This window comes from Phocoena phocoena, chromosome 7 (genome assembly GCF_963924675.1).
Source record: "Phocoena phocoena chromosome 7, mPhoPho1.1, whole genome shotgun sequence".
Classification (NCBI taxonomy): Eukaryota; Metazoa; Chordata; class Mammalia; order Artiodactyla; family Phocoenidae; genus Phocoena; species Phocoena phocoena.
In genome coordinates this window covers 49,207,351-49,220,257 of record NC_089225.1, presented here as the reverse complement: position 1 = coordinate 49,220,257, position 12,907 = coordinate 49,207,351, and the positions used below count along the sequence as shown (strand labels likewise).

General features: G+C 38.7%; 1 protein-coding gene across 1 annotated transcript in view; it reads left to right on the top strand.

The window, feature by feature from the left end:
• Window positions 1-3,764: 3,764 nt before the first annotated feature.
• The window catches only part of TTC21B (tetratricopeptide repeat domain 21B), an 85,897-nt gene continuing 76,754 nt past the window's right edge, over window positions 3,765-12,907 (top strand). The window contains exons 1-4 of the mRNA XM_065880289.1: window positions 3,765-3,804; window positions 8,312-8,441; window positions 8,530-8,640; window positions 11,378-11,544. Coding sequence (XP_065736361.1) covers window positions 3,784-3,804; window positions 8,312-8,441; window positions 8,530-8,640; window positions 11,378-11,544 — 429 coding nt within the window. The 5' untranslated portion in view covers window positions 3,765-3,783. The remainder of the gene's footprint in view (window positions 3,805-8,311; window positions 8,442-8,529; window positions 8,641-11,377; window positions 11,545-12,907) is intronic.

The following is a 12,907-nucleotide window of genomic DNA, read 5'->3' as shown; positions in this document are numbered from 1 at the left end:
TTGGATTTCATACATATTTACTCTCATTTACTGCTTCAACTTTATAGTAAAATAGCCTTAAGAAGAAAAGACAAACACCTCATCTCTTTATTATTCATAACTGCTTTGAAGGCTAGATTGGGAGTAGAAAACTGTGAGACCTTGGGTAGATTATTTCATATCTTTGAGCTTCATTTGTAAAATAAAGAGACTGGACAATCGTTTCTAAAGTTCTTCCCAGCTCTCAAATTTAATGAGGTCATAGATTTATCTCTGTTTTATTTTCTGTGTACTTACTTTTACTTTTGTGTTCACCAGAGCCACCTATTTTTCTTAAGGGTTTCTTTTAACTTCTCGAATAAATGATAAAATAATATATATACAAGTGAATCGGTGTAAGAATTGGGGGGAAGAAAGCCAAACAGAGGCACAACTGAAGGGCTTCAACAGTCCTATAAGATTTACTAAATGCTGATGGAATCAATACTGTGCTCTGTGTTCAGAGTAGTTGGGAGTACAAATAATTATAGGTTAAAGTTATTCAATGCCTACCATATATCTAACACTGCTGTGTTCATTAAATGAACACAGTGACTCATTTAATCTTCTTTTTTTTTTTTTTAAAACATCTTTATTGGGGTATAATTGTTTTACAATGGTGTGTTAGTTTCTGCTTTATAACAAAATGAATCAGTTATACATATACATATGTTCCTATATGTCTTCCCTCTTGCGTCTCCCTCCCTCCCACTCTCCCCATCCCACCCCTCCAGGCTGTCACAAAGCACCGAGCTAATATCCCTGTGCCTTGCGGCTGCTTCCCCCCAGCTATCTACCTTACTACGTTTGTTAGTGTGTATATGTCCATGACTCTCTCTCGCCCTGTCACAGCTCACCCTTCCCCCTCCCCATATCCTCAAGTCCGTTCTCCAGTAGGTCTGCGTCTTTATTCCTGTCTTACCCCTAGGTTCTTCATGACATTTTTTTCCCTTAAATTCCATATATATGTGTTAGCATACGGTATTTGTCTTTTTCTTTCTGACTTACTTCACTCTGAATGACAGACTCTAGGTCTATCCATCTCATTACAAATAGCTCAATTTCATTTCTTTTTAAGGCTGAGTAATATTCCATTGTATATATGTGCCACATCTTCTTTATCCATTCATCCGACGATGGGCGCTTAGGTTGTTTCCATCTCCGGGCTATTGTAAATAGAGCTGCAATGAACATTTTGGTACATGACTCTTTTTGAATTTTGGTTTTCTCAGGGTATATGCCCAGTAGTGGGATTGCTGGGTCATATGGTAATTCTAATCTTCTTAACAGCTTTCTGAGGTATTAGTCCCACTTTACAGCTGAAGCACAGAGATGTTAAGTAGTTTTTCTAAGTAAACAACTTGGGAATGGTGGTATCAGGATTTGATTGCAGATGGCCTAGCTCCAGGGACCAAGCTGTTACCCACCTCACTATATTGGGTGGCTTTAAGGTACTCCTCATTTAGTAGAAAAGATTAAACAAACAAAAAATACACCATAGCTATAATGCAAAAAATGTAAAGGTGTGTTAAGTCTTACAGAGCACTATGTGTTTCATGGAAATTAATGGTTATGTCTGTTATGTGTCAGGAACTTTTCGTATGTGGTTAGGTGTTTAATTTCTTTAGTAAATATGGAAAATTAAGCTCAGGAAATTACTTGCCCGAGTCACAAAGATAATAGCATGCCGGGAGTTCCATCTCACGTCTGAGAGACCATATTCTTGCTACTGCACCAGGCAATCTCACACATCCAATCGGTTATGGCCATCCCTAAAGGCTTCATACACAATGAGATTTGAGATGAACTCTGAAAAAAAGAGTAGGTTTGTTTTTTCAGATGGAGAAAGAGCTCAGAGCAATGTAAGGGAAGGCACTCAGAAGAAGGAATGGTTGTCCCATTTGCCTGGAATAAAGGCTCTATGAATGAAGAAGTAGGAGATAAGGCTTCAAAGATGATGAAAGGTCTTAGATGGCAGACTGAAATGTTAGTAGGTAAAAGTGAGCCAGTAGAAATGCTTGAGCTAAAGAACACCTCAGTTTTTCAGGGAAGACAGAGTTTTTCCTGGCCTGAGATCCAAAAGAAACTACTCACGTGAGGCTTTATGCAGGGAACAATTTTACCAGGAGTGTCAAAGCAAATTCCCAAAGTAGTTTTAATCCAACAAACACTCATAGAGTGCCAGGCATGGTGTTTTGTGCTAAATACTTTAACCTTAGAACAAAATTCAACGAAGGAAATTTTATAAAGGGCTAAATTAATAAGGCCCAAGTGTACAGCCTTCCAGTAGTCTGACAGCCGAAGTTTAGACTTTAAAGATCTCAGAAAGGTAGCTTGATCATCTCTTCCTTTAACTATGATCCTCAGAAATTTTCTTCTGGATGAACTCTTCACTTGAAACCCAAAGTATACAGGTTAAGATTATATACTCAGATGAACATCTTAGTTTCTGATATTCTCTGCTGCATACCAAGTGCAGATTAATCCACAGGCTTTGAAAATCAGACCAACAGGTATTACCAGCTGTCCATTATCACAACTATTTAGCTTGACTATGAATGATGGAAACAAACAAAAGCAATCTCATGAAAATAATATGTGCCTCTCTGGGTAGAATGCACTTTTAAGGGAAACCAGTGAGAAATATTGCCTAGCACTGAAGTCTGTAGTCATACTCACCCTTTCCCTCAAGATTGTCATTACCTAACCTACTGGCATGGAAAAAAGGTTAATGTTCGTTGACTGCTTAACAAACTTAAAATCTGATTAAGGCAACTATGAATCACATCAACTAAAGTAAGATACTTAGAACTAGGATTGAAATTTGGGATCCATGTAAAAGATTCCACAAAGATTACTTAAACCTCAAATCTTATTTTAAAAATATCTTTAAGCAGAAATAGGAAATCTCTTTGTTCATTCTATTTCAATTCAATTCACTAAATAACTGAAGAAATCTACGAGCAACCGACAGTTGCCTGATCGGTGCAAACATAAACGTTTGCGTAGGGATTAATTTTATTCTCAGTTTAAAATCAGCAGTGTTATTATTTTTTTTAACTGAAAAAATAGGTTTACTTCATTGGTTCCTCGCATTATCAGGGCTGGTAAAAAAAAAAAAAGACTAATTTAACGTGCTTTCTAACAAAACACACGGGATTGCAGCACTGCCTGCAAAGGTGGGCGGAAGAAGCTCATCCCTTTCTGTTAATAACTTGTGATTTTTCTGCTCCACCTTGTGGCCATAATGCAACCACTACATGTGAAAGTTCAAGGCTTTTCTCTGAGCTGGTCAGGCCTTCTAAATAGCCGCATTGCGGGAAGCCGCCTCTACACAAACGTGTAGAAAATGGTGTCTTGCTTTGTAGCCGGAGATGGGAAACAAACTTGCCCTTTTTCCAACGTCCTCCCCCATTTCCTTCATTCTTTAATTCCTAATCCTCAGGCCCGCCCACCCACGGTGCCCCTAGGTTCTTTTCGCTGTTTGACCTCCGCCTCACCCAGCATCCGGTTGGTCGCTCCTCCTTCCCCACCCGCCGCCCTCCCTCGGGGTCCCTGCCCGCGCCTCGACCCCCGCAATCCCTGCCGCGAGGGCCCGCCCCCTCCGCCGGCAGCCAATGGCGGCGCGGCCCCGCCCCGTCCCGCCCCTCCCGCCGCGGCCCGAGCTGGTTTGGGCCTGGGCTGCGAGACCCTGAGACCCTTGGCTCTTCTGCTGGGGTTCGGCGGGCGCGCGCCCAGGAGGCACGCGGCTCGGCCTCGGAAGCCATGGACTCGCAGGGGCTGAAGGTGAGGGGGCAGGAGCTGGCAGTGTGTTGCCGTGGGGGGTGCCGGGGTTGCAAGGGGCCGGGGGGCGTGGGGAGCTCGCGGGCCGACCTAGCTAGGCCGTTGTTACCCTGCGGTACCTGCCGCCTCGGCTGGCTAGGTGCCCCCGCCTGGGGTGCGGGCTTGTAACCTACATCACCTGCTCTCCCTCCGCGGGCCCTGCTTTGGAATCTTGAGGTCTGGGCAGCCTTCCCCGCGCGCTGCTTTCCGAATTGCTGTTAGTGTGCTTTTCTCACCCTGTTGGTCGTGTTTACTTTTACTTTTGTACCCTGTTTGCTCGGAAGGTTTGGTCAACATAGGACACCTAGTGCGTCTCCCGGGTGCAATTTTTAAGGACTTACAGCAAACTAGTGCCAGCTGCCCCCGTGAGACGGTAAAAGGAGCACGGCAAGATGATACGAAATCAGTTAAAGACATAGGCTTGAAAATGGAGGAGTATTTTAGGGTGATGGTCTTCTCTGTTTATCACTGATGCATACGTTCAGCAAATATTTAATGATGGTCCACGTAAGAAATGATATGAAAACAAAGACATGAGACTTGAAAGTAAAAGAAGTTACTTTTTAGGATGATTATCTTCTCCATTCATTTGTTCACTGATTCCCTTGTTCAACACATTGATGGAGGGCTCACTGTTTGTCCACTGGAGCTGGAGATAGTGATGAACAGAACGAAACAGTCCCCGCCTTCACAGGGACTGTGAATTTATAATCTAATGTTGGCGAAAACCTTAATTAAATTAATTCAACAAATGTTTACTGAGTGCCTCCCATGTGTCTGGCACTATTCTAAGCGTGAAGATAATAAGACCTGCAATAATAAAGCTAAGAAAAACCCTCCCAAACCTTTCTACATTTGAGGAGGGGGAGTCAGTTGGTAAACAGGTAAATGCAATGTGTACCATGTTAGCTGGTGATGAGTGGTTGGAGGACAGTTTGGCAGTGATGGGGGTGCTGGAGTGTCTTTTGCTTTTTTGCCTGAAGTTTTACGTGATCTTCCTGTGAAACCTTCCCTCATCCCCTTAAGTATTTTCATCCCCTTAAATTTATCCTTTGTACTGCCACCCAAATGAACTTTTTAATAAAAACGCTTTCATGCTAAAAACTGTGATTTAACTCCTCATCTCTTAGAGGATCAACTCAATAGGAGGCCCTTCTTGACCCTGGCTTTCTTCTAACCTTGTTATCCAATAATCCCTGTTCTACTTAACGTTCTAGAACAGAAGCCTTAAGTAGAACAGCAAACTTTAAAGGACCAGGTGTTACATATTCAAGCTTTATGGGCCATAGGGTCTCTGTGGCATCGAATCTGCCATCGTATCATGAAAGCAGCTATAGACAATACTTAAGCATGGCTTTGTTCCAATAAAACTTTACTTACGGACACTGAAATTTGAATTATTTGAATATAGCTCCCTGTGCTATACAGTAGGAACTTGTTGTTTATCCATTATCTATATAATAGTTTGCATCTGTTAACCCCAAATTCCCAATCCCTCCCTACCCCACCCCCCCTCCCCCTTGGCAACCATCAGTCTCTTCTCTGTGTCTTAGTCTGTTTTTGTGTCATAGATAAGTTCATTTGTGTCATACTTTAGATTCCACGTATAAGTGATATCCTACGGTATTTCTTTCTTCACTTAGTATGATAATTTCTAGTTGCATCCATGTTGATGCGTATGGCATTATTTCATTCATTTTTATGGCCGAATAGTATTCCATTGTCTGTGTGTGTGTGTGTGTGTGTGTGTGTGTGTGTGTGTGTGTGTACACACACACCACATCTTCTTTATCCATTCATCTGTCAATAGACATTTAGGTTGTTTACATGTCTTGGCTATTGTAAATAGTGCTGCTGTGAACATTGGGATGCATGTATCTTTTTGAATTTTCTCCGGATATATGCCCAGGAGTGGGATTGTGGGATCATATGGCAACTCTATTTTTAGTTTTTTGAGGAACCTCCATATGGTTTTCCATAATGGCTGCACCAATTTTATTCCCACCGACGGTGTAGGAGGGTTCCCTTTTCTCCACACCCTCTCCAGCATTTGTTATTTGTAGATTTTTTAACGATGGCCATTCTGACCGGTGTGAGGTGATACCTCATTGTAGTTTTGATTTGCATTTCTCTAATAACGATGTTGAGCATCTTTTCATGTGCACTTTGGCCATCTGTATGTCTACTTTTGAGAAGTGTCTATTTAGGTCTTCTGCCCATTTTTTGATTGGGTTGTTGGGCTTTTTTTTCTTTTCCTGAGTTGTTTGAGCTGTTTGTATATTTTGAAAATTAAACCCTTGTCAGTTACATCATTTGCAAATATTTTCTCTCACTCCATAGGTTTTTTTCATTTTGTTTGTGGTTTCCTTTGCTGTACATAAGCTTTTAAGTTTGATTAGGTACCATTTGTTTATTTTTGCTTTTAATTCTATTACCTTGGGAAACTGACATAATAAAACATTGGTACGATTTCTGTCAGAGAATGTTTTGCCTTATGCTCTCTTCTAGGAGTTTTATGGTGTCATGTCTTAATATTTAAGTCTTTAAGCCATTTAGAGTTTATTTTTGTGTATGGTGTGAGGATGTGTTCTAACTTCATTGATTTACATGTGGCTGTCCAGCTTTCCCAGCATCACTTGCTGAAGAGACTGTCTTTTCTCTATTGTATATTCTTACCTCCTTTGTGGAAGATTAATTGACCGTAGGTGCGTGGGTTCAAATAGTCTTTAGATTCTAGTCTCAGTTGAAAATTTTAAGCTTTTCTGGGACAGGAATCGTATCTTATTCATCTTCATGTTCACCGTACCTAGCCCAGTGCTTGGCACTCGTAGCAGTCAGTAAATGTTTGTTGGATTCAACAACCTAACCTGAACCAAGGCAGTGGAAATAGGTGCAGGGAGTGGGAAGCAGACTAGAACAACAGAAGAACCTACTGACTGGTTAGACTTATGGGGACTGTGCAAACAGGAAGAGAGGATTCCTGACGCGATGTCTGGCTTGGGTTTTGGGGAAATTGAAATAGGAATCTGGAGCTGCGATGAGAAGTCTTGGCTGGACACGTGTTTTTTTTTTTATATATCATCAACATCTGGGGTTTGGAGGAACTTTTTCTTTTTTGAAATAGGAGTTTTACAGTATGATATCTCAATTAATCCTTACAATGACCTACAAATGACTACCAGCATTTTACAAAAGAGCAAAATTGAGCGGCTATAAGATGGACAGGAAATTTGAAAACAGGTCTTAAAATCCATGTCCTTTTTATGATACCATGCCACTGCCTTTTAGGAGAGTTAGAGGTGCTTAGTGATACTAAACGCTGGACAGAAGTCAAGTAAGATCATATTAAAAGTGTCCTTAGTTGTGGCAAATTAAGAAGTCATTTGCAACCTTAGGGAAAGGGCTCTGGAGGAAAACTGCACTTTCCTGAGGTGTGCTGCGGGGGTCTTGGAATTGGTGTCCAGATCACACTTTGAAGAAACAGTGGCTGAGAAGGGACTGGAGAACAGTAACCACAGGAGGGAAGCAGAGTAAAAGTTGGAGGATGTTTGCCAGACTGTTCTAGAGAAGCACATGGACTGTAGCCCTCCAGAAACAATGGACTGTAAAAAAAAAAAAAAAAAAGCTGCTCAGACACTCATTTTAATCCTGTCAATCAGTGCTTCATCTATATTTCTTGCTCCTGCTGAACCAGCTGAAGAGTCAGACTAGGGAGGTATGGGATGTCCCGAATTGGTTTGTGGGAGTGAATCAGGTATATCACGGTGATGGTGAATATGGCTTCCCTCTTTGATTAGGTTAGCAACTAAGCCTTAGACGTGATCCTGAGAAAAATGGTGAAAAGTGTAGATCCAATTAATCAGAACTTTGTATCTCCTGATACTAGTTTTCTGCTTCATGTATAAATAATATAATTTTGAAAAAAGCCTAGTGATAGTGATTTCCATTAAAAAATAGATCCTTTGTTTTACTGACAGTTATTTGTTGTGGAACTCAGAAAACAAGATAACCTTTGACAATCAGTTGCTGAGTTTAATTGGTCATTACTTTGTGATGCTATAAAAACAAAATAGAAGGGTTTTTGTTTTTAAAAGAAACCTGGTCTGGCAGTGGAAGCCTCTTGTCTTTTTTTTTTTTAATTCCTGCTTTTTGTCTGCTTTCCCATTTTCTAAAACCTTAAGAAAATGTGGGGAAAGGAAAGAGGTGAAAATACCCTGACTTCAGTATTGTTAAGAAATAGTTTAGGAAAAAAAAGATTGAAATTATTAGAAAACATTGAGTTATTTCAGTAATTTTGTGTTCACTGTGTTCTACATTCCTTAAGTGCTAGCCTTTAACAGTATTTAAGGAAGTTGGAAGAAAAAATACGTTATCAAAGTTTTAGATTATTCAAGATCTTAGGTTAATATCTGCTTAGAGTATTTCAGAACATCAGAATCTCTTTTAACATGTAGTCTTTATTTCCTCTTAGACTTTGATTAATTACTATTGTCAAGAGAGATATTTCCATCATGTGTTACTTGCTGCCAGTGAGGGAACTAAGAGGTATGGCAGTGATCCCGTCTTCAGGTTTTATTATGCCTATGGTACATTAATGGAAGGTATGTGCTAATTATTAAACATTTCCGTAAGTTTTAAATTCTTGTTTTGCACAAAGAACAATTTTCACTTTGTAATTTTGATTTTCAGGTAAAACTCAAGAAGCTCTTCGAGAATTTGAGGCTATTAAAAATAAACAAGATGTATCACTTTGTTCTCTAATTGCACTAATATACACTCATAAAATGAGTCCCAATCCAGGTACAGTATTTAAGTACAATGCTTAGACAGTTTTTTCTACTCAATTCATTTTGATTTTTCTCAATTACCTTAACATTCAGTCTAATCATACTGTATTATGTATTACCTGTAGATACTATTTGTCATAGTTGTTTTATCTTCCTGACAAGACTAAGTTTATCAAGCATGAGAAATATGGGTCTTCTGTTGCTTTCATATTCCTTATATCCTATGGCAGAAGTTTCATTAGTATGTAGGGATTGTTTGAATTAATGTAAAGGTGAATAAATATTAGCAATGGTTAAACCAAGAAAGGACAGCTCAAAACAGGTATATACATAAATTACTCTGTAGCAACCAACTTTACCACTTGTTTTGTGCATATATAGCTACATGCAGTTTCTCTCTTCTACTATATCTTGAGGTTCTTAAAAGCCTTTACATCCCCCAGGGGGGCTAGCTCTTTGGAAGACATTCAGTAAATTTTTATCCAGTAGTAGGTTGGGAAATATGATTAAATTAAAGAAGGAACTTTATACATAAACCAGCAGTTAAAATTGTGTGAACTGTCTTAATACATAGCATATCTTAATGGCTGAGGCAGAACAGCATTGGAATTATAGGTAATAAAAAAGAAATTGTATTGTATTCATCCATATATATCCAGTAACAGCTAATAGCATTGTAAAAATAATTAAACAATTACCAAATGTCATAAATTTTTTTAAATATTAAAAACAGTTTTTTCTTAAGCAAAGTATCACATCCTTCACCCACATATACTTGTACAAATAAATAAAAAGTTACTTAAAACACTAATATGTTTAGTTCATAAACAAATCTACGACTAAATGCTTTCTAAAACTTTTAAGAAAGTGTGGGGAAATGGCATGTACTGTTTATCCATAGGAGTAGGCTGGGAAGACTGTGGAAATGGGGACTTGATCTTCTCAGACAGGAGAACTCGATGGGCAAATATGTGGAAATGGTTCAGGATTAGGTTCATCTCTGGATCCCCTTCCTTTATGTTCCAGCAGGGGTGTGTGTAGCTGGAGCAGAGAATTGGTGTAGGAGAGCTGTAGTCAGTAAGCCTTAAAAAAAAGAAAAAAAAAAGAGAGAGAGAAATTAACAAACTGTTTTCTTCCTAGAATCAAGTTTTTATTTAATTGGTTACTCCCAAGAGTACTGGTTCTGCTAGAGAATGTGATTTCCGGGATTGTTTAGAGACACCTGAGTAGTCACTCGACTTTCCTCCATAATAATGCTGAGTGCGCTTGAGTTCAGGAGAGGCCCAGATGTCTGTCTGTCTCGCCTAGGAAGAGCCTACATTGTTCTCGTACATTCTTCCTGAATGCTAATGTAAGCCCTGTTTATTAAAGAGCTGTGATGCATTAAGAACTTGAGCTGATATCTGGAAAGAACTAGTTTTATGTAGACTATCACAGCTAGCTGATGCCCCACTAGGGACTTGACTGGGCAGGAAGGTACAATGCCTGCTCCTGCCTCATAAGTTCTGTTTCTGTATCATGCCTATTTAGTGAGAACTTCTGAAGGTGTTGCCGTGGGTGTGCTGTAGGCAGGGCAGAAGGGGTCCCTTGCCAAGCAATCTCTAGCCCTCCAGAGTACAATTTTGTTTCCTAAACTCGTAAAGTTGTACCTTGGTAATTCCACATTTAAATTTAAATTTGTATCCTTAGAGTTAAAAGGAGGAGTCACGTACCTTTCCTTGGTAGCCATTACCAGAAAGGTAGTCTGTTAGAATCTCAGTCCTCAACTTTGACATTTCTTCTTTCTGTTGGCTAGCTGATCCACATTTTGATTCGACCTGGGATTTGGATCTAACTGACAGTTGTGTCCCAAGCATTTACATAACAGGTTAAATAGAAGTGATTAGAGTTCTAGGCGTAGACCATCTTTTTAAGGGAGCAGTCAAGCAGTCAGTATTAACTATATAAGTAGTAATTATACTACCTTTCATTAACCCGTGACAGCAGCCTGGCTTGGTTATATATTTTAGAATTGGATTAGGAAGTAGGGTAATTTGACTCCTAGTTCTGAATTTGCCCCTAATAATTGTCTCATTTTAGAATCATTGCCAACTTTTTCATCTTACTATTTAAAAAAATATTTGCATATATAGGCTTTATGTCTTGAGAATGACATGAACTATAGAACTGTAGTGTGGTCACAGTGGTCATTAGCCACAGGTGGCTGTAGAGCACATTGAAATGTGTCTCGTTTGAGGACATGAGTTTTAAATTTTAATTCTAATTAATTTACTTTAAAATTTAAAACTGATGCTTGATTCAGTTGGAAAAATTATGTTTAGAACAAGTATATGATTCTGCTTTTTCCAAAATAAATTTTATGAAATCTCCTATAAAGATTTGCTGAAGAAAATTTCACATCTTAATTGAGATGTGCTTTGTGTAAAGTGCACCCCAGATTTTAAAGATTTAGTAAGACGAAAAAAAAGAAAAGTATCTTCTTAATAATTTTCAAATCAATTATGTGTTGAAATGATCATTTGGATATATTGGGTTAAATAAAATATATTATTAATGTGAATTTTACTTGTTTCTACTTCTTTGGTGTGGCTACTAGGAAATTTTAAATTACATATGTGGCTTGCATTTTATTTTTATTAGCGCTGCTGTAGAGAGAAGAACTATATTCTCTGCTCTTAGTTATCTGACCTATTATAAACTCTAAATCTAGAATTTAATTTTCACTTAATGTCTTTTTTTCCTTCTCCCAGATAGAGAAGCTATTCAGGAATCAGACGCCAGAGTGAAGGAGCAGCGTAAAGGAGCTGGACCAAAAGCTTTGTACCATGCAGGCTTATTTTTGTGGCACATTGGTCGTCACGATAAGGCGAGAGAATATGTTGACCGAATGATCAAAATGTCAAATGGTAGTAAAGAGGTAGCTGGTTTTCTTATTTTAAAATACTAACATTAAAGGAAGCTTATGTTATTTATATAAAAGCTTTGTTATTGCCCACTCTATTCTCATTTTATAAATAACAGCCTTATTTTAATATTTTATTATTTTATAAAATTGGTTCTCTAAGCTTGTTTTTTTTTAATGTTATTTATTAACTCTTGACAAGAGCTCTCCCTGGTTCCTTCCCTCCCTTCCCTCCTTTTCTTTTTCCTTCCTTCCCTCCCACTCTCCTTATTGAACTGCTCTGGGTACAAGGCACCATTATTTGCACTGTTAATAACAGAAAGATAAAAAATACATAAACTTTACTTTCATGAATGGATCATCTAGCAGGGTTATAGAGCACACACCCAATTAACATTGTGAGAAAATGGACAAATGGAATGAGAGAAGTGTGATTAAAATGTGCAGGAAAATAATAGTTAACATTTATTGATCATTTACTTCGTGCTAGGCACTATTTTATGTACTCAAGGAGAGATCACATCGATAACTGTTAGGCAAATGAAGAATTTCTTGAAGGAAGTAGCATTTGACCTAAAACCTGAAAGATGGATACAGTTTCCACAGGCAAAGATTATGGAAAAGGGAAGTAGGTACTCCCAAGGTGGGAGATAATAGATAGAAAGGAGAAGAACAAGGAGACATGTAGGTCTGGGTACAGTGAGAACCTCACACCTGATGGGAATACAGGGTACAGAGAAGAAGAGGGTGGAAGAAAAGGTTGGAAAAGTGGGTTGGGACAAATTGAAGGATCTTGATGGCTAGGTACAAATACTTGTATCTAATTTAATATGCACTGAGGGTCATTGAAGAGTTTTAATCATGTCAGTGATGTTATTAAAGTGCAAATTCAGAAGGTGAATTTAGCAAAGGTTTATAGGATGAACTGACCTGGGAAGAAACCAGAATGTAGGCCCCCAAAGATAGTACTTTCTGGCAGAAGGCTTTAAGGGCCTACACTAAAATACTATTCAGTGTATCAAATTCAGGTAAGAATTTGAGAATTATCAAATACCCACAGGACTTTTCAACTTATTATAAATATTGGGGGGAAAGATATTGAGGTGTCAGATATCAAGGATGTCTCTGAGGTTTTAAGCCTGGACAATTCAGAGACCAGTTAATGTGACTAGAAAATACTTTGGGATGAGAAGGTAATCTTGGAGGGAGGTGATGTGTTTGGTTTTAGACATTCTATATTTCAGGCTCTGACAGAACAGTGAGATGGAGACAGTAGATGAGCTTCTAGAAAAAGAAGAGAAAAAATTAGAAAAGGTATTGGACTAGAAATAAAGGTTGGGAATCATCCACACAGTTGAAATGATTCAAGAAAGTACAG